Genomic DNA, 22,031 nt, shown 5'->3' on the forward strand with positions numbered 1-22,031 from the left:
TGAAGACCAGTCATCTAACATGTTTCGTTTTTGGCTGTATTTTTTTTCCCCATTAAAAAAGGGCCCAACCAAGGTAGTGCTCACATTTCTGAGGCGCACGTCATGAGTGATCTGAAAGTACAACCAGGTTGTTTGCTGAATAATCCAACAACAGTCCTGAGGTTTATTCTCGTTGCTTTCCAGTTCGTCTGTAATTTACTGCAACATTTTTGGACCTAAAGTTTTTCTGTAATTTCGACGTGAATGTAATTCTGTACCAAACATCCCTAGTCATTTCCACGGATACTACTTTGATTCAATGGCGTATCTAGCCACCTAGCGTATGCGAGGTGCATCTTCATTTGAATGCTCTATTCTACGGATCCGGTATCCGTGTTTTGCAGTTTTCTTGTTCTTTCACTGTTTATAAACAGAGAGAACGACGACTGGTTGGAGGACACTGACGTCATGGATGAAGAGCATTCAAACCTTTGTGATTATACTAAATGTTGATAGTGTCACGTGAAAAATATTATTTTTTCACTCGGAAGAATGTTTTTGGACGAAACGACAGAATTGTAATAAAATAAATGTTCCTTTGTAATATCCTTTGTTGCCACATGTAACGCACGTGTCGTCCGGTTCCTGGAACTTCAGCAATATTAACCAATTAAGTACCAGACGTAGTTGGCACAGGACTCCGGAGAGAAAACGTCATTTTCGAGTTTGAGCGAGGCTAAAATTTAAAATCAGGTTGTTTAAAGTCAACGTAGGGGCTCATTTGATTATCTTTCCTCGCGCTGTGGACATAACGCAGTGCGACAAAAAATCATAAACCACGAGTTCAATCCTTTCCATTCAACGTTAACCTGACAGTTCCATTACGTGTATTTGCATTTACTCGCTTCGTGTTGTGACTACCACCAACAGCAACAGAGCGAAGCTTGCCAACACGCAGCCATTGCCTCAAAATTCCCTTTGAAATTTTCAAAAAGATGGCTGATTTTGGGGATGATACTGGGGCCAGGGCCTTGTTAGCGCTGAAGTCTGCACCCTGTAGTCCCGTGAGAGTGGCGATTCCTCCAGTGTACACGCTGTCTTCGAACACGACAGGGATCCCATCCATGCCGCTCTCACCTCCATCTCGGGCCCTTGCACGCTTGGAAGGCAGGGACTTCGAGTTCGTAATGCGCCAGAGGACAGTGACCGTGGGCCGCAATTCCTCGCATGGTTCCGTTGATGTCAACATGGGCCACTCCAGTTTCATATCAAGACGGCATCTGCAGATCACTTTCGAAGAACCTAATTTTTACCTACGTTGTCTCGGGAAGAATGGAGTGTTTGTCGATGGTGTATTCCAGAGGAGAGGCGCGCCACCACTTCTGTTACCAAAGGAGTAAGTTGCCTTAAGCCTGCTAAAGTTAGCTAGGAAGTTCAATGGCCAGCTACACATGCAAGATAGGTGTGCCAGCACGCTAGCTAAAAGCTAATAGTGCATATTGCGACATTTATTTTTAACCTGTGCTATATACATGTATGCAGGTTTAAATCTTTGCAAACACTTTGATTGTACGCAGCATTAAATTAACGCAGCTGCAAAACTGATATTTATATATTGCTTTGTTTGCCAACAGGTTGATAACATTTGCAGTTGTGATTGGACATAAACGCTGAAAAAATCGTTTCTAGTCATTTTGAAGGAAATTAGTTTGTATGAAACACAAAAGGATGGCTGGTGGTTTTGCTAAGGGTCAGGTGCCACAAATGTTTGTTGCTGTGATCGGAGTCCATGGTGTTAGCTTTGCACTTTGTAAACATGACCAAGTCAAGGGGTGTGTATTCATCTGATTGGGCCACACACAAGAACGGTCCCTTACGTCCTGTTGTCGTTAGACCAGCCACGCTGACCGTTTTCAGTACCGACCTTAGCGGCACCAGAAAGTAGGCCCTTGCGTAAACAAACGCATTTAGGTATTTGACGGACATTCGGAAAAGATCAATATATTTCGGTCAGTCCTTAAGTACTGAGTTAGAGCTGTTTTGTCGCAGTTTATTCGACCATCTGGATATTGTCGTGCATTCAAACTATAAGACAAACTGATTTGTTTACTGTCCTACAGTGGGATCACGATAGAATATTGTATTCAAACATTGCGACCTCACACTGCCGTACATATCAGTCGCCGAATAACTTTATAATTACTGGCATGATTCTTATATAAGGAAATTGGAAGAATGGTTATTTGAATGACAGCCTTTTTTCTTACAATAGTGTACATCTTTACACTAACATACACTGAAAGAGTGAGCCATTGTTGGACAAACGCCAGACATGCCCTTTAAAAACAACTGTACTATGTACGCTGTAGCATTAAATGTGGCTTCCTGGTCCAGCACGTGTGTAAGTAAGCTTATTGGAAGCTGTACACCAATTCTTCCGTCTCTGTGGGTGGGAATGGTGATGAGCTAAAGGCATGCATCTGCTCTCTCTTTAGACAGAGATTTCCTACTCTCCTACTATGTCAGCAGCTTAACCATAACAGTATGGTTTATCTTCTGAAAGACAAAGTACTGTGTATGTATTCTAGAACAATATCAACCATGATTCAGAGGACTGTATGTGGCCTGCTCATCTATATCTACTGCTCTGAAGCTCATGGCTATAGTAATTATGTTTTTGTCTCTGAAACTGAAAAAGTACCCCCCCCCCCCCATTTGTCAACATTCATTGGTTTTAATGAATATAAACAATTGGTGTGAATGTTGACTGGCTATGTAAAGACAGCACCGAAACACTGAGTGTTGTATTGTGTCTATGTCTCGCTCTTCTGTGAGGTGAGGACATCGGTTTTCAAAGGCTGCTTGTCTTTCTCTCCTCTTCCAGGTGCACATTTCGATTTCCAAGCACAGTTATTAAGATTCAGTTTACCTCACTATACCATAAGGAGGATCTGAAAGAGGAATCACCAGTGTCGCCCATTAGGCCCCTCTACCCCCAGATCTCTCCTCTGAAAATCAACATTCCGGAAAACGACTACAGAACCATGATGAGTCCCCTCCCATCGCCAACGGGAACCATCAGGTAGGATTGGGTCTGACCAAAATTCACCTGTCCACTCTCATACCGCTAAGCTATCCCAATTAGCCCCCAGTCTCAAGCGCTAGAAGCACATGCAGCCTTAAGCATTGGAGAGAACACACACACACACAAACGCACACATGCACATGCACTTCCCTGAACAGGGCAAAACAGGTTAACAGGCTACAGGTTTGCCTAAACATCTAAAATAAGACAGTCCCCTTACTTCTAACCACAACACTTTCACCAATCTTATGCTGCCAGAGGGGAGATCAACTTTCCAAAATATTTATGAAGTGCTTCCTTCATCTGAGTCTTCCACTCACCCTGCATCCCAAATCATTCTGTCAGTCCAAAACAGGTGTGTTATGTTTAAGCACAAATAGACACTTCATATAAGCAATACCATCCAAAGACAGAGAGAGACTGAGCGAGAGAGAGAATATAAAAACAGTTTGAGTATTGCGATAAACCACTATAGATGCCAAGGTAAACAGCATTAGAATATTTATCTTTGGTTGTTTATTATAAACAACTAAACATGTGAATCTTGAGGCTGAATCTGGAAGCTTGTGATCTGAAGTTAGTTTGAATATACTATACAAAAGTAAATCACCATCTCTTTACCCCAAACAACCAAGTCAATGATACTGATCCTCGTCTCCACTGCATTATATTAGTGTTCGAGTTAATGTCTACTCTGTAGAAGAAAGCCTGCCCCTACTGGCTTGTCTCTCACACTGCACCACATGCGGCCGTGAATGTCAGCAGCTTGTGTGTGTGGTGTGTGTGCACATGCCATATATGGCATGTGCTGAGCTTGGAGAGCTCTGATTGGTCGACTAGAAAGTGTTGTGGTTTGATGTTTTGAGCTGCGGATAGCTTCCTTTTTCTGAACCCTCTGGGCTGCAGCCCCCCCCCCCCCCCCCCACCTCCTCCTCCTGCTCCTCCCCACCTCTCCTTGGCCGTCTCTGACACCCAAAACAAACTACACGCATGCGCTGTTCTTCCTGATCTCCCTTCCCTTGTTGAAGTGAAGGTTTCCTTCTATTCAGCCTGCCTGACAAATTTTCCACTCCTCACAGTGTGGCTGCAACAGCACTCTTTCTCTGCGTTTTTTTTTTTTTTGGGTGTGTGAATCTCTTACAGCCTGTGGTTTACTAAAGATTGTAACCCCCCCCCCCCCCCCCCAGACATTTTTGTCTGCTGGACGAACAGCAGATGTGCTGAAGGCATAAATTCCACCAACATGGACGCTTGCGAAGCAGTTCTTCACGTGACCAAAGCAAGCCTTAAACTACCAGTACAACTTCAATTCACTGTACAGGGCCCTCCTTTTGTACATATTTGTTTTCAGTATCTGTCTTTAAAATTAGTTTTAGCTTTTTTTTTTCTAAGCCCACCAGATATCACTACAGGTTCCGTAGCCTGTGCGTACCATACTACCCGGTATTGTTTGTGAGGAACTCCAAAAATAATTGACATTATTGACTGAAGATCTGTTAAAATAACACACAATTAAAATAATTATGCATAGCCGTGAACCTGTGGAGAAAGTACAGAATGAAAGTTGAGTTAGAGAATCCAGAATAGTGAATGGGATAATGATCAATCCATGACAGAGGCTTCCTCTGTAAATCATTACTGAGGTATCCTGACCTTTTGGATTGATCTTCTGCAGAGAATTCCTTTACCATTAGCTTTAGCAAACCATCATGTTTCATGCAGAAAGTTATCCTGAGTTTATCATGGATACGCCGCCAGTTTCAAACCTATACACAGCGGAACAGGTTTACGAATATGAATACGAGATACTTTATTAATCCCGAGGGAAATTCAAGTGTCACAACATAGAATAAAGTAGTAGAATATAAGATGAATAGGAAAATGGAATTATAAAATGAAAAGAAACATAAAAATAAAGGTTGTTTCTGTACATAGTGCAGTAACTGGTAACGTAATAAGTAGCCTTAAAGTGAGAATAGTGAGGTAGATAGAAAGTTATTGCCATAATGCAGGAGATGTATACACAGTACACAGTATATTACAGGCCAAAACTGCTGGAAGCTTTGTTTTGCTCATTTGTTTGTTTTTGTATTTTTGCTTTTTATAACCCATTTCAGGTTATAACTCATTTCAGAGTTGTTGTTTTTTTTTTTTTCTCACTTTTTGTCAGTCTTGTTTTTTTGTTTGTTTGTTTGTTTGTTTGTTTGTGTTCTGGTTTTGGTTGGAAATGTGGTTGTCTGTGCGGGGTTTTTTTTGTTGTTGATGTTGTTGGTGCCAAACTTGTTTGCCTGTTGATTATTTTTTATTATTATTTTGTCAACACAGCAATTCCACAGCACAGATTTTATTGCTAAACTTGAACTGCAAGGTTCCCATGTGCGTAGGATTCTCTGTCATTGTACACATGTACACGTGCGCGTGCATGTGTGTGTGTGCGTGTGTTTCTGTCTGTGTGTGTGTGAGAGAGAGAGAGAGGTGGTAAAAAGACGTTTGTTATTGGTTTGGTTGTCCTGAAGATCTAGCCCAGCTGTTGTGAAACTGCTGCCTCAGGCCTGGACTTCAACCTTCACCCCCCCCTCCCCGTACACTATGGTATACTGCACCCGCCCACTGGCCGTGCCCTCCCCACTGCCATTCATTAGAGTCTACCTCACTCTGTCAGTGCAGTGCACAGTGTAGCATGCAGAACAATAGGCCTGTCCCCGCCGTGTGTTTTTCACCCGGTGGACTCAGGATGTCAGCAGTAAAAATAACATGGCTGTTGAAGAAACAGAGGTCATGTCTACCATGTGAGGGTGTAGCTACAGGGTCGTCTCTAAACGACTATCCTAAAATAACTCCTGTAGGGATATGAGGGGGGCCTTTGTGATACCTTATGTTTCCATGGGAACAGTAATTGCATTTATATGATTGTCCCAGTTGCTATGTGACACAGTGTAAAGGGGACAATGTTACTGTTTCGTTTTTTGTGAATATAGAGGCAGCCTCTGCTCACTGTATTTGAGATTTTGACTTAGACAAGGAGGAAAAAAACTTGTCTGTACCCCAGGGATGAATGATGTCAACATTTCTGGTGTTTATGGTTTCACATCAAAATTTTGGCCACACCCGCAGCATTGCGAACTTTTGAAAAGTCTGGTTTTTGTTGTTGTTGTTGTTGTTGTTGTTGTTGTTGTGTTTTTTGTTTTGTTTTGGTTTTTTTTCTTGTGAACTTGTCTGCGCGGTACAGGTCGTCATGTTGTGCTGTGTTTTTGCCTGCAGTGTTCCCAATTCATGTCCAGCAAGTCCTCGAGGTGCGGGCTCTTCGGGGTACCGCTTCGGGCGGAATATCACCTCTGACCTCCAGCTAGCCGCGGAATATGCAGCCAAGGCCGTCTCCGAACAGCAACAGACTGAGACCTCAGGGGGGGACAGCCCAAAGGTGTGTACCATACACACACACACACACACTCTTAAACACACATTTGCACATACACACCCACACACACACACACACTCAAATAAGCACACATTTATGTACACACACACACACACACGTGCATACACACATGCACACAAATTGTTTGACTTGCAGCTTACTACTGTTATCTTTAATCAGCCTTGGAGACGACATGAATTGCGGTGAAGCTTCGGTGAAGCTGTTGCTTTGCCTGTAGTGTGTTGTGTGGCTTGTTACATTTCACTGAAGGATAACTGCCGTGTGGCTGAGCTGTGTTTTTCTGGAGTAACTGGTATCGAAACTTAAACAGAAACTTGCCCACACATGCACACACTCATCCCTGATGATAATGGGTTATCACAGTGTTCTCCCAGTCTGACCTGTAAAGAGATTTCCATCCTTTTTTTTATGTGCTCAGTTCACTTGGGGGGGGGGGGGGGGGGGGGTGCGTTACTTGCCCTTTTTCTTGACTTTTCCCCTGTTCTTCTTTGTTGGTTTCTCAGGACGAGTCAAAGCCTCCATACTCATACGCCCAGCTGATTGTTCAGGCCATTTCGTCAGCTCCAGACAGACAGCTAACACTAAGTGGCATTTACGCCCACATCACCAAGCATTACCCCTACTACAGAACTGCCGACAAGGGCTGGCAGGTAGGCGGTGTCACTCTGCACCCCCGCACCTCTTAAACACGCAGACACTTTCATTTTCACTCTTGTTTTTCACTCTCAGTAGCTCCTAACAAGGGATGAGAGTAAAACAGAGAGCATGTTGATCTCTCTCTCTCTCACTCACTCACACATTCACACACACACACACGCTTTCCCCCTCTCACTCCCCCTCTCACTGAATCTTGAATGTTCCCTCTTTTTTTTTTTTTTGTTTGTCTCTAAGTGTGTGTTTCTGATTCTCAGTTTCTCAGATTATTTCTGTGTTCCTCAACTGTCCATCAACCTCTTCAGCTTCTCCTTTTCACTCTCTCTGTGTTTGGCTCTCTCGAAATCTTGTAGCGTCTTTTTTTTTTCCGTTTGGTTTTTTGTGAGTTGTGTCCTTGAATTTTTCTGTACATTTCATTCTCTGTGTCTCACTCACAGTCATTGTGCACTTCCGGTATGCCTGAATTTTTTTTTTTTCGACCTGTTGATTTCTTGTAGAATTCCATTAGACACAACCTGTCATTGAACCGCTATTTCATCAAAGTACCGCGCTCTCAGGAGGAGCCGGGGAAGGGCTCGTTTTGGAGAGTGGATCCCTCCTCTGAGGCCAAGCTGGTGGAGCAGGCTTTCCGAAAACGCAGGCAGAGAGGCGTGTCCTGCTTCCGCACCCCCTTCGGCCCCCTCTCCTCCAGGTAAGACCCGGATCAAACGCAGCCTGAACCACCACTCTCTGACCTTGATACCGAAATGTTACTTCAATTTAGCCCCCCCCCCCAAAAAAGACACACAAAAAAAATCTAACTGACAGAAAAAGTGCTCAGACTCTTCTGTGTCCCTCTTTTCTTTTTCCCTGGCTGTCTTTTTACTGGGCAGGACAAAGTAAGTCACTGTCACGTTTGTGTGGATCGTTTTCTCGTTTTATACGACACATGGAAGCCTGTTAAAGGTTCTGGAACACCGAAGTTGTCACATCCATGGATTCTCTTGCCATTGCTTTGCTGCTCACATGGTCATTTTTCTGCCTGGACTGCTGTCTTGGTCTTATTTCTTCATCGTCACCACTGCGTGTGCATTTGTCTTATGGATGACGTTCTAACACACACAGCACGACTTGTCTGGTACTCACTCTGTGTGTACGTGTGCGTGCGTGTCTGTGTCTGTGTGTGTGTGTGTGTGTCTGTGTGTGTGTGTTTGTGTCCGTCTGTGTGTTTCAGGAGTGCTCCAGCTTCACCCACTCATTCTGGCCTGTTGTCTCCACACTCGAGTGGCCTGCAGACGCCGGAGTGTTTGTCTCGAGAAGGTTCTCCTGTTTCTCATGAGCACGACTTCAGCTCCAAACTGGCTTCTGTGCCTGAATACAGATACTCACAGAGTGCTCCAGGTAAGCACTCACACATCCTTTTTTGTGTCCGTGTGTGTGTGTGTGTGCGTGCGGGCGTACACATGCACGTTTGTATGCACGTGTGTGTGCGCGCGCGCGTGTTCACTGCTTTCCGTCACTCTCCCAGGTTCACCAGTGAGCGCTCAGCCAGTCATCGTGGCTGTGCCACCGCAACCCACAGGCGGGGTCCCCAAACCCGTGGCGTATATGCCAGCCTCCATCATCACCTCCCAGCCGCCCGCGGGCCAGGCCATCCATGTTGTCCAGCAGGCTCCAGCTGTCACCATGGTCCGTGTAGTGACCACCTCTGCCAGCTCTCCCAACGGCTACATCCTAGCCAATGCCAGTCAGGCAGTAGGCCAGCAGGGAGCAGGAGAGAGCTCAGGAGATCACAGAGGTACAGAAGGAAGCCAACTTCTATGCCATCTTAGTATGATCATGACAGATAAGGGGGTAGTTGTAACATAAAATTTATTTAATTCACCAGGCTCTGCAGAAGAGCCGATCGCGGTTAGCCACGCCCCCGTGTCTGTGGCCAGCCGGGTCATCCAGTCTGTCGGGAGTCATATAAGCCCAGCCAGCAGAGGGCAGCAGAGCTTTACCATTGTGCAGCAGGGACCCGTAGCTCTGGGCCAGCACCAGCTCCCTGTTCAGCCCATCACTCAAAATGGAAAGCATGCCCTGCCTGCCACAAGCACCTCACCTAATGCCTATGGTACCTTACCCCTGGCCCAACCACGGCCCGTTACTGTCTGCAGACAATATAGTCTCTTTACCGACCTCATTCATCACTTGTTAGACGCAGTAGGAACTTAGTCACATGTTAGCTCAAAAATGTTTTCTGCATGTAATGGCAGGATTTGCAGAAAATGGACTCTTCTGCCTTTTTATATAATGTGAAGTTTGACTTGATTTCGAAATGATCCCTTATCTCCCGTTTCTCCTCTTTTTTTTTTTCCCAGCTCTCACCAACCCTCTTCAGATTTTGGCTGCTCAGGCGTCTACCTCTCCCCCAGTGCTTGTGAACAGGCCCGCGAGTACGGAGAACGAGGGAAGCGAACTGCCCGAGCCTGATGCCAAGCGACCCAAGATGGACGAAGACGGCGTAGCTCCGGTCCCTCAAGCCGTGATTGTTGCGGTGAACCAGGAGCAAAGCGACTGAACGAGTGAGTCTAGGAACAGATACGAGATTACGTGCTGAAAGCATGTCCCACAAGAGTTATAAACCCAAGGTGCCAAACCAGGTTGGGTTTTTTTTTTGTTTCTTTTCGTTTCGTTTCGTTTCGTTTTGTATTTGTTCTTCAATGAACTTTCAATGTATGTGAGAGAACAAGTCCAGCAGTGGCAGTCGATTATCAAAAGAAGGGGTTTAAATGTTGCGAGTGTGTTTTTTTTTTTTTTGGGAGTCTTTAAGCTTCAAATGCATTTATCATCCATTAAGCCTTAAAGAAATTGACATGATCATGCTCTTTTTTTTCTGTTGAGGGAGAGAGTTGAAAATGGTCCCACAAAGACATGCTATTGTGATGATATGTGTTTATTTTCTCCAGAAATGTTAGAAAGACACGCTTCAGCAACCTAGTTCCTCACCAGGTACCATTGAAAATAGTACTAATTTTTTGGGTTGGGGTGGGACCAAAACCGACGCAGCTATTTCTGTCTGTGGGGACGCGAGTCTCTCAGAGTTAAAGCATTATGTATTTGAAGTCACGGGAATCTGGAAGTTTCCGCGGCTTCCTGTGCTGCCATTTTAAGGATGTATTTATCTGTCTGTGCTTAAGAAAAGAAAAAAAAATCTGCTTTGTAAACGCTGTCTCTACTGAAATTAGATTGTTACAACTAAAAGCACATAAATTCAAGACGTGAGAAAATTAATATGTAGGTAGAGGCCTTTATCTCCAGCTGGAGCTCTTTAATGTGGTAGCATAGAGTATTTTTCTAGAAAGGAGATGACTATGACAGAACTATTATTAAGAGTAAAGAAATTGTCTAGAAAATGTTGGCATTTTTTTGAATTGTTTAGAGTAAGGTTAAAAATCAAGTTAAATGAATGTACCTTTTTATCTCATTTACTATGGCTGATGGCTCCCCTTCACGACCTAAACGTTTGAATGTTAAGGAAATTAGCACATGATACAGATAATGTTGGTAGCTGTCTAAAAAAAAAAAACCCCAAAAACTTAAAACTGTAAGAGTTAGTATCGTGTGTATAAAATGTAGCACACATACAGTATGTGACTGTTTAGCTCCTGCTTGCTTAGTTATACTATGCCTTCTGAATTTTCTTCCTTCAATAAAAAGAAAAAAAAGTAAAAAAAAAAAAAAAAAGAAAAAATAGAAATTCCTTTAACAAATGACACTTAAGCCACATGAGGTTGGAAATCCTGAAATATCCGATTATATAAGGGGCCATGAAAGCCAAATATTTAGCGTGGGGTTTTTTTGTTTGTTTTGTTTTTTTTTCCTGTTTTGAAGACCTTGGAATGTAAACTTTAGCGTTAATCCGAGATGCCGGCTTTGGAAAGCCCTGACACCCTTTTATCGCTAACGGTGGAAGGAGCGAAACAAAATGAATGTTCAACACACTTTTGTTTTTCTAGGAATGTTCTCAAGACTTTGCTATTATTTTTTCTGACTTTTAAATAGCTAGTTTTGGTAATATCCATGAAGTATTAAACAATTTTTAAGGAAACTTAATATTTTTTACAAAAAAGAAAAGTATATATTGTTAAAATTTATGGAGAAATATTTTTCAGGACAATCACTAACAGGACTCAGTTTCCACTCTCAAGCATATATTCTTTTTTTTTTTTTTTTTGTACAAAAGACTTTCTCACAAGGTGAATAAAAGTGAACTCTGGTAGGCCTACAATCCAGCACCTTTGTCCTCTGCCTACCAGACCAGCTGTGTGTCTCTTAATTTCCAGCTTGGATTCCAGACGATAAGATGCAGTTTCACTACCTAACAGAAAACAACATGAAAGTGCTGTAGCTCGTTTAGACTGGCCTGACCATCGAGTTCAGTTTGAAAAGATGAAATGAGTATTCTGTGCTCGTGCCTTGGTGTTCCGTTCGGTTGAATACAGTCATTGAGAACTGAACAGAAGACCAGTGTGTAATTCTAGGATGATTGTCTTTTACCACTTACCTGTGAGGATTAGTGTCTTTCAAAAGACATCATTTGAGTGAGTACTTCATTCTCTTTAACAGGTGAACTCAAAAACCCCAGAATATTTCTGGTTAAATTCTGGTTAGCTCAGGAAGAGTGATTCACAGTTGAAGCATGGCTCTGCCTTCAAAAAGCTAACACCGTACTTCTCCATGTACCTGACCACGACGTATCTTTCTCTCTTCTTTACCAACAGTCAAAAAGGAGACAAATCCATAAAACAGATAAAGCGCATGGAAGTGGCACAGTACCATCTGCTTTAGGCGATTCATTAATAAGAGCATAAAAGCGATGTACTCTTATCCGTACCCATTTCGAGATGGGATATCACATTTTACATTCACTTTTTTTTTTTTTTTTGTTCTTTGAAAAGTTCAACGAACTTGGAATGTTGTACACATTTACATATACTGAATATAACCCCATGTAAGCACTGCAGCCAGCGATTGTGAAGCAGGATGCGAGGGGGGACAGTTCGCGTGGTATTACTGCCTCCGCTTTCCATTCATTTAGAAAATTCTTTAAAATTCTCTGTAGGGTTAACACTCATCCACCAGCAAGCACCTGCATTACAAATTCTGTAAGAAGGGTAGATGCAGTGTAATTTTATAATGAAAGGAATGTTTGTTGTTGTTGTTGTTGTTGTTGTTTTTTTTGGGGGGGGGGTGCTTTTTTGTTTTGTTTTGTTTTTTTGTTTGTTTGTATGGTTTTTTGCTTTTTATCTATTTTGCTGATGTACATTTCCACTGAAGTGGCAACATAGAACATTTAAAAAAAAAAACCAAACTTAAAACCTTGTGCTGTATCTTGGAACCACTGAAACAGTTTGATTACTCTGGCTTAATACGTCTGGAAAGGCAATTGGAGATCAGCTGGCAGCTTAACTGAAGCTAATGTTTTGGGGTAAATTTTGAGCCATTACTTCTTGTAAGCTGTTACTTCTTACAAAACTGAAGTAGGATGAAAAACAAAAACAAAACATGACAGTTGGCCACAAAAGTCAAGTTGCTGCTCCCACCAAACTGATTCAGACGCTAAATATTCTGTGCAGGTTTGATTGGCACACAAATCCTTGGATAAAACAATATATCGCAACAGCCAGAAGACTCCACCCAGCAATCAGTCACCACAGAGTATTTTAATGGATAAGCAATTCATTTGTTGTGTCTCCTGTGTATGTCTACGGTTGTTTTCAAAATATAAGAAGCAAGTGTTAATACGCTATCAGTTCTAATTTAAAATCATGTAATATAAAAAAAAAATGCTGATTTTCTTTCACAGTTCTCCTAATATGTAATAGCATCATTTATTTTCAGTATAGTCTCTCTCTTGTTATAATAGCTTCAGGAAGAGCTCTGTTCTCTGTTGTATGTCTGTGTATAAAGCCCCCCCCCCCCCCCTTTCACTCATTGATGTTCTGTCCTACACAGCTGAAACATGATCTGAAGATCCTCAGTTGACCTGTTGTTGAATTTATTTCATGGAACTTAGAAAGAAAGAAGGTTATGAGTCTGGAAATGTTTGTCACAAGTCTAATTTTACATACCCCCCCCCCCTTCTCCTTTGTACTTGATGTTGCCTTTCAACTTAAAAGGACATAAAAAAGTTTCTTGGACTCTCACTCTCTCTGACATGCAGTTTATGTCTCATCAACGTTGCAGACGTTTGGAAGTCATGTGACAATAAATATTTTTAAAAAAAAAATTCTGCTACCATTTCTGTTACCAGCAATGTGTTTCAATATTTTGAACAACCATCCAGAATCCCAGCCCCCTCATCCCTTTTAATTTCTTTTTCTTCTCCTTGTTCTTCTTCTTCTTCTTCTTTTTGTTCCCTTTATTTTTACGTCAGGTATTTTCTGTCTGGATGTTCTTATTTAAACAAAGGGCTCCATGTTCTGGGTTGACCTTTTATTTCGATTGCTTTAGCACCATATTTTCCACAAAAAAAACGAGTGTGGTGATGCTTCATCAGGTCTCTTACAGTTAACCGTTGGATATTCTAATTGTGAATGCAAACAGCTGAAACATATGACTCATGACTCTTCTCAGCTGCCGACTGCTTGCATTTTTCTCCGTTAGGATCTGTGACTTTTTTTTCTATTCTGACCTGTTCATATCATGACACTCATTAGTTTTCTAAAGTGTTAATAAAACTGATGGATGATTTTATGTTGTGCTGATGTAATGGCAATAAATGAGGAGTAGAATGATTGAATCAGAATAAACGTTGGTATCTGCGAATATTACTTTAGTTTCTTCTGCTAAATGATCACTGGGTTCAAGGTTTGTGTAGAAGTCTAGTAGAAATACAATTTCTAATAGAAATAAAAGTCTCATCTTCGGAATCTCACGGATAAAACTGTGTGAGGAAAAGTCAATGGAAAAAGGTCACACGTGCAGCCTAACAGCGGGTACTAGCGCCGTCCGTTCAGGAGGGTATATTGCATTTGAGTTTAGAGACATATGCCTTTAATATTAACCATCTGGGTTTTCTATTTCAGTACAGTTATGTACTGTTCGGTAGTTAAATTCTGAAAGTCACTTATTTTATATTTAAGAAATAATCATCCTAATTACACTTATTTAAATAGTCAAGATAGTGACTGTCGGAACCTAGTAAATACATTATGATATGACTGTGCTAAGGAAACACGCTCCTGTAATATTGTAAAAAAAAAAAAAAAAAAAATCATGATTTTTCAAAACCATAATTTAAACCAGCTAATGTGTTAATGTTCAATAAAAATATTGAACAAAATATTTAAAGTGAATATAACGCATGAACAGTATAAAGTAAATATCATCGGTACTTTGTCTGTTACACCGTTAATCAGTGGCAGTAATGGCCTGCAGTAGTTTCAAAGTCTACCAATCAAAATTCCAAGCAAATGCGGAACCAACGCTTGTCATGTGATTGCTGTCAGGACATATTACTTAAACGGAACCAGTTTTGACAATTTGGTAGATGTTTATTTTTTGTGCACCATGTATGCCACTGGGACTGAAAGTTTGATCAAACAGGCAAGGTACGTAAAACATTTCCGATACAACTATATTTCGTATTTAGCCGAATAGTACTGTCTTGTAACGCATTAATGTTCGTGCTAATGTTGTGCCCCTTCCTCGCAGAGACATACAAGAGGAGGAGCTGCAGAAATTTTATGGACGCATATCTAAACTCCTTCGTTCAACTAAAGAGCACGGAAATGAAGCTGTTGACTCCCTACAGAGACTCCACTTAATAGTCTCGGCTACCAAATATGCGAGAACGTAAGTGATATTTTTCTCAGGTGATCGCACATTCGATATCAGTGTGCAGCTACTATCGCACTTCAGTCTCACACACCACTCAGCATCACAGAAGAAAATCGCTCGCACACTCAATCAAACTCACTGCAAAAAAAAAAAAAAAAAAAGCGTGAAGGCGAGAAGCTTGACGTAAGTTTGTGTTTGTTTGTTTTTGAAAAGCCTCCCGCCAGATCTTTTAAAGTCGCTCCAGGCGCTGCTGCGTTCTCCGACATGTCCCGAGCACTTGCAGGTCCTCTCCTCGTCCATTCTGAGAGAGAGTCTGCCCCTGAGTGTTCACAGCCTCTCCACCGATTTCACCTCAGACGTCAGGACGATAAGCTACCTCGCAACTGTTGTCCTTTCACAGGTAAAAAAACAAACAAACAACGTTTCTTATCCTGTTGTGCGGTCATCCTGGTCATGAACACCATGGTTAACGGAGACCTTTCATTCTCTAGGCTGCAAGCAAGGAGGAGTTGACGTTCCTTTCCCAGTATTTACTGAAGAACTTGGAGTCTCGTCAACCTGAGGGCCAAATTCCTAGACACACCCTTCCCATCCTTTCAAAGATGATAAGCTTTACCCCAGAAATTCTCAAAGAGGGTGAGCACACGACAAGTTCATTAACATTCTTTTATGATGAATACCTCGATACATCACATTTGCTGTGTAATACTGGTTCTATAATCAAAACAAGTACAAATGAAGGGCTTGACTTGATGGTGACCACACAGTAACACGAGCAGGGCTGAATGAAATCCTTCAGAGTTAAACTCAATCCATTTTTATTCTTGAAGTTCGAATCTTTTCTCTGTGAGAGTTAAATTGACACCGTGTGTGTTGAACTCAGATCAGGTGAATCTAGTCAGCCGGAAACTGGTCGACTGGCTTCGGTATGCCAGTGTCCAGCAGAGCACTTCCATATCCTCAGGCGGCTTCTTCGCTGGACCCAGAGCTCGCCAGGTATCGTACAGATTATGCCCGCTGTACCCTCTGGGTGGTATCCAGGAGTTTTATACTGCTGAAACCAAATCAGTTCATCTCACATAGGCATATGATACAGAGGGGCTTTTTTTTCTGACAAAAGCATCTTAACAAATAGTTGTTATCAGATATTTGAATAGGTTTGGGACTGTCTTATGCAAAAATGCACAAGTATAGACATATTTGCATTGATAGGAGGGAAGTGATTGGTAAAGATGTGCTCTTCTCTGAGCTGTACACTGAGCTGTGCACTGTTTATTGTGATTGGATGAAGAGCTAATATCGAAGGGCCTGCCTTTGTGTTCTGAACTTAAAGCAGTTTATTCTAAGGGCCAGAGTGACCTCTGCTCAGCTGCTCTTTAAAAGATTCAGTGCTACGTGGGTATCAAGTTGTAGGAATGATTTCGTTTGACTATGATGAATGGAACAGATGGAACAGGAGGCACCCGTATGTATGTATGTATGTGTGTATATGTATGTGTGTATATATATATATATATATATATATATATATATATATATATGTGTGTGTGTGTGTGTGTGTGTGTGCGCGCGCGCGCACGCACACACAGATGTATATTTAATATGACATGAAATGAGACCATTTAAATAACTGGTGGAATGTGGTTTATTACACTGTACCTGTGTGTAACGTTAGATATTTGACATTTCGCGAAACCCACGGCTTGACTTGCACAGTGGTTGCAGTGTTGCCAGCGTTTGTTTTCTGAGCATGTTGACTTCTAATGCAAGCATCGGGTTCTTCTCCCCCATCAGCCCGTGCCAATGACGGAGGTGGATGGAGCAGTGGTTGGGGATTTCTTCACTGTTCTGTGTGTGGGACAGAGTTACACTGAAGACCAGTGGATGAACATGTATGCATTCTCCATGATCAGGAAGTGGCTGCTCACCTACGACACAGAGGGAGCCTCTGCTGGAGATTCAGGTAAATAAATCAACAGCAGTAGAGCTGGGTGAGAGGATGAGATACAAACCAAACTACACACTCATTTAAAAAAAAAAAAAAAAAATCCTTTCCGTCAGCTTACGCTATTATGCTATTCAATTAGCGAGCAAGGTACTGCAACTTAGCCTTGGCTAATATTTTAGCTGATTATAGTTGTATGGTTAAAATCATGGCTTAGTTGTAGTTGGGATATCACTGTTGGTTTTAATAAATTTTAGCATAATTTTTAACATCTTCTGGATTCGAATTTTGTGGTTAGACTGGAATTAAGTATACCTTTTTTCTCCCACAAACTGAATGAATTTTCATGGTGGAGGACTTTTCTTTATGGAGATGCAGTTTTCTGTTAGATATTCAGGTGCATATTAAAATCAAGGGCAATGCCATGTTTTATTGACCCAGGAAAATGTCAATCAGCATTTTTTTCTGTGTGCTGAGCAGGGATGATAATAATGAAAATACAAGAGATGATTTTTGCTTCGGTTTATGTTTGATCATTATGATAGATTTGTTGTTAATATCATGAACAAATTTACCGTGTTTTATTTGATATGGAGAGAGAAAAAAATAACTGGAGACTGGATTTTCACTTTTATTAGCTCAGCTAAAAAGAACACAGATCAGTGAGTCACAGAATCAAGGTAAGTTTACAAGTTGTAACTCCAGTATTACCAAAAATCAACCAGCCTGTTTGCATCTTAACTCACAATCACAAACTGACTACACGGCCATGTGATTTTTTTTTTCCTCCCTTCCAATCAGCAAGTAACCAAGCTTTCCTCTTCATGCTGTGCTGGGCTTTGATGGTTTGAATATTCTGCATGTTTGATTGACTGACTGATTCTAGAATCTTCTGTATGGTTGCATTCCTTGTTCAGTAGTACCACAGCCTATTAGGGGTGTGTGTGCAGGCTTGTCTTGGTGCCTTTGGAAGGTGATGAGCTGTTGTAATGCGTGGTTCTGCTCGAACAGATGACAGGTCAGAGGTCGACAGTTCAGTGATGTCCATGGTCTCGGCCACCTCCTCCGCCAGCCGACTCCTCCCTCCTAAGGAGCGACTGAGGGAAAAGGCTTTCGAGTACTGTCAGAGGCTCATCGAACAAAGTGACCGCAGTAAGTCGCCTTAACAGTGGAAGTGCAGATGTGTGCGCAGGTACTCTCAGATACTAAAGCATTATAAATACATACAATATTAAATACATTATTTTTAATGTTCATTATGGTTATTTTTTTATCGGTCAGAGGCTCTGAAGAGGACAGACACAGAACTACAGAAAGCAGTGAGTCGCCCCTGAAGCTGTTATTTTTAAACCACGCATGTGTAACATTTTTCTAATTCAGTCTTTTTTTTTTTCAGTCATTCATATCCTTTTGTAGTATTTAGTCCGTCAATTACTGCGGGGTTTTTTGTCAATCATTCATATCATTTCTAACATTTACTCAGTGATTGATTTTAAATTTGTTACATTGTCATTATGGTCCATTGTTCCATGTAAATTGGGTTCAGACAGTTCTGTACAACACTCGTTTAACCATCAGTTGTGTAGCCAACGTGTACATTGTCAGCACAGAACCGGCTGTTTGTGTAACCGTGTTTCTGTCCCTCTGCAGTGCCTTGTGGAGTCAGTGGCCATAATGGACCTTATCTGCTGTGAGGACTCGTCCTACGTGTATCGTGCCTTTCCCTGTATCAAAGCTCTGTACGGCAGACTCAGCGGAGACCTCCTGTTCGCCCGGGCCCTCCTGCCCATCGCCCAGTTCTACCTGAACCACAGTAAGGCCCGCTGCCTCTGCCTCTCCACTTCATTCATCCATATAGCACTCAGCACTCTGTACCCAGCTGTGTGAAGGTGGCAGTACTGCGTTGCTATCACATTGTGTGATTTGTTTTTGTCTTGGTTCTGATTGTACGCTCCTCACATAGAGCCTGCAGAATCCACACGGCTAATAAGAGTTATTACGAGTGGAACATGACATAAATATGGTTTTAAGAGGAATATCAGTATCAGTGCACTAAGTTGTTTAGATAGCTGGTAGACTTTTAGATGACTTGCATCCTGTGGAAGTTGAATGTTGGACGCTTGTGAAGTTGTGATTGGTTGCTGCTGTGTCGCTAGGCGAGACTGCCGCTGTGGATTCGGAGGCTGTGTTCCGCCAGCTCTTTGGCGCTTTTCCGGCCGAGCTGTTCAACGAGCCCATGCTGGCCTTCGAGTTTGTCCAGTTTTGCCGACTCAACGAGGCAGTGCTGAAGGACAGCGTCGCTCTCTGCAGACAGAGCTTTCCCAATCTCCTTAAGGTGACCGCACAAGCATTCTACTGTGTTGGACAATGGGAGGTGTATTGCATGTAATGGGTGATGAGCCAAATCCTGCGTTCCTGCCATTTTTTTCATTCAGTTCCTGGCATGGAACAGTCCAGCCCTCATAGCTGAGTTTGTGGAGCTGCTGCCCTCTCTGCTGGCACCCGAGACAGCTATTGAGTTACTCCACACGCTCCTGGATCTGCCCTGCCTGGCTGCTTCTCTGGAACTTCAGCAGAGGTAAAGTAAGCCGCTCTGGGTTGTAGCTTGAAAAAAAAAAAAAAAGATTGCTTCCAAAAAACACACTCCTGTCTTCCAACGCCTGGTGCAGGTCAGCTTCTTACCAGCCCTCAGAGCGTGTGCAGTGGGACCAGGGTGGCAAGTTGGCTGCCTGTCTGGAGGCCTTCCGCCAACCCTCCTACAGAGGCCTGTTTCTCTACATCCTCAGACCAGAGGCAGGGACAGGAGACACAATAGACAGGTGACATCCACTCAAGTGTACTGGCAATGCATTTAGTATTAAAAAAAAAAAAGATTATTATTATTATTATTATTATTATTATTATTAAACAAGCACTGATTCTCTGCGACTAAACAGTCTGTTCCATGTTAAAACGCAGCCTTTAATACACTGCTGCTCTGATCCTCAGGTTAAGCGCGCTCCACGAGATCCTGGCCCCTATGGGGGAGAGTCCACGCGTCTTACACTGCGCCCAGATTGTCCCTGTGCTTCTGCATGTTTACTTTAACAATGTCACACAGGTAACCCCTCTCCGTGAGCCGGATCATGTGAGCGTACTCCTGTTTACCTCATGTATGTAGGGTTTTGTTTTGTTTTTTTCCACGCAGCTTATAGGGGCCGTGCTGTGTATGTGTATTGCAGTGGGAGTAGGGGGGGATAGGGGGTGGGGATTTGTTTATAGGTACACAGTGATGGTTGTTGTAATGTTTTTGCTCCAGTTTGCTGATGGAAAGCTGCTGAACCAGCTGCTACTGGTTCTGTTGGAGAGAAGTGGCCTGTTGTACAACGTAAAAACCTTTCCCACAGAAGTACAAAGGTCAGTGAGTCACCTGAGTAACTGAGTAAGTTCAGGTTGAAAAATGGATTTCCTAAAATGGGTTTAGACATTAACAAGCTCACTAATGTCAATTTTGAACCTTCTGGCTGTCTTCTAACACTGTGGGCTATTTTCCAACTGTTGTTTGTTTGGTCAACTTTCGAAGGCATGTGATTAGTGCTATGTTTAGATGTATGGGGGAGGAAAATGGATTCTAACAGCAGGTGTGTTTCAGATGCAAATTAAATGACCCATTTTAAAATAGAAATCTTTTGCACTCAGCTTTCTTACTCAAGTGTTATTTGTTTTTTCCACTAACATTTTAGACTCACAACCTTCAGTTGAAACATGAGTGGATATGTCAGTGTTACATTTACAGCATTAAATGAACCCTTCAGTTGTTATAAATACAGATATTATAGTGTTTTATGTAAATTTACATGTAAATACTCATCTTTGTTCTGCCTCTCCCAAAAAAGTACAGGGTAGAGTTAGTCAGATAGCATCTACGCTGTGTTTGGTACAGATGAAGGTGTGTGACTGATTCTCTGGCTGTGTACTCTAGAGTGTTTAGTACTCACCTGCGGGCTTTGTGTAAGCTCCATCCGGCTCTCATTATTGATCAGCACAGAGAACTCCTGGACTTCACTGCCTCTACTGCCAACATCTACAGCAAAGAGGATTTCTACACACACATGGTGAACAGAATAAAAAAAAAATAACACAGACTTTTACATATATGCATTTTTACATGTATGATCAACATGACTGTTATAGTCTTATATTTTGTATTGCATGCTGCTATGTTGCCTTAGCCTTTGTGTGTGTGTGTGTGTGTGTGTGTGTGTGTGTGTGTACGTGCATAGGTATGGGTGATTGGAGAGTACCTGTCTGTCACGTATGATTCCCGCTGCACCGTGGAGCTGATCACCTCCTATTTCGAGAGCCTGGAGGCTGTGCTGTTTGAGGTCACCCAGGTGCGGAGGTCAGCCAGCCCCCCGTCTTACTCCCCACGGGTCATCACCGTGTTAATGACCACCCTGGCCAAACTGGCCTCGCGCAGTCAGGACCTCATCCCCAGGTTAGGGCTTCTCCTGGACATCTCCACCGATCCTGCTTACACGAGCCCCATATTCATCCGCGTTCTCTCTCTCTCTCTCTCTCTCTCTCTCTCTCTCTCTCTCGCTCTTTCCCTCAGAGCATCATTGTCCCTGTCTAAGCTGCGCTCGTTTTCCTGTAGCGAGGTGGTGGCGGCCAGCTACAGTGAGGACGACAGAGAGGAGCTTGTCACCAGGGCGCACGAGCTGATCAACCTGCTTAAACTGCCCAACGTGGCTCAGTTTGTCCTGGCCCCCTCGGCGCCCGGAGACAGCACGCGTTGGCACAGAGACACTAATACCTCACTGCCCCAAGGCATGAAGGCAATCAATGACCTGTTACACAAACAGTCCAGCTTCCTGCCTGCTTAATCAGAGCCTGACTTCACCTGTGTGTGTGTGTGTCTGCTTCAGAAACGTGCCTTAACTCTCACTAGTCTGTGATTCTGGGTAAATTAGAGAGAGTGTGTGGTTGCACGTGTGCATGCCTGTTTGGATGAGAGTATGAGAGAAAAGGAGAGAAAATAAAGGGAAGACTGAAAATAAGAAATACAGGACAGAGGTGGGTCCATGTTAAAGTCACTGTGCTGTCACTATGTTTGTGTGTGTGTGTGTGTGTGTGTGTGTGTG

General features: G+C 42.6%; 2 protein-coding genes across 3 annotated transcripts; both read left to right on the forward strand.

Moving 5' to 3' along the window:
* Positions 1 to 907: 907 nt before the first annotated feature.
* foxk1 (forkhead box K1) lies at positions 908 to 13,951 on the forward strand. Its single transcript, XM_030789824.1, has 9 exons — positions 908 to 1,375; positions 2,864 to 3,061; positions 6,326 to 6,485; positions 7,007 to 7,153; positions 7,655 to 7,848; positions 8,371 to 8,537; positions 8,665 to 8,934; positions 9,025 to 9,252; positions 9,500 to 13,951. Exons 1-9 carry the CDS (start codon positions 975 to 977, stop codon positions 9,697 to 9,699), a joined length of 1,965 nt encoding a protein of 654 aa, XP_030645684.1. The 5' UTR covers positions 908 to 974; the 3' UTR covers positions 9,700 to 13,951.
* A 696-nt stretch (positions 13,952 to 14,647) lies between these two features.
* On the forward strand, positions 14,648 to 21,803 carry ap5z1 (adaptor related protein complex 5 subunit zeta 1). Of its 2 annotated transcripts, XM_030790988.1 has the most exons (18): positions 14,648 to 14,734; positions 14,838 to 14,978; positions 15,177 to 15,363; positions 15,455 to 15,599; positions 15,847 to 15,959; positions 16,758 to 16,926; positions 17,547 to 17,588; positions 17,920 to 18,060; positions 18,190 to 18,227; positions 18,559 to 18,721; positions 19,065 to 19,243; positions 19,344 to 19,486; positions 19,578 to 19,727; positions 19,897 to 20,008; positions 20,207 to 20,304; positions 20,870 to 21,002; positions 21,171 to 21,385; positions 21,503 to 21,803. In XM_030790988.1, exons 1-18 carry the CDS (start codon positions 14,694 to 14,696, stop codon positions 21,771 to 21,773), a joined length of 2,481 nt encoding a protein of 826 aa, XP_030646848.1. In that variant the 5' UTR covers positions 14,648 to 14,693; the 3' UTR covers positions 21,774 to 21,803. The 2 variants fall into 2 exon arrangements, with proteins under 2 accessions (XP_030646848.1, XP_030646849.1); XM_030790989.1 differs by lacking the exon at positions 17,547 to 17,588.
* Positions 21,804 to 22,031: the final 228 nt, after the last annotated feature.

This window comes from Chanos chanos, chromosome 13 (genome assembly GCF_902362185.1).
Source record: "Chanos chanos chromosome 13, fChaCha1.1, whole genome shotgun sequence".
Lineage (NCBI taxonomy): Eukaryota > Metazoa > Chordata > Actinopteri > Gonorynchiformes > Chanidae > Chanos > Chanos chanos.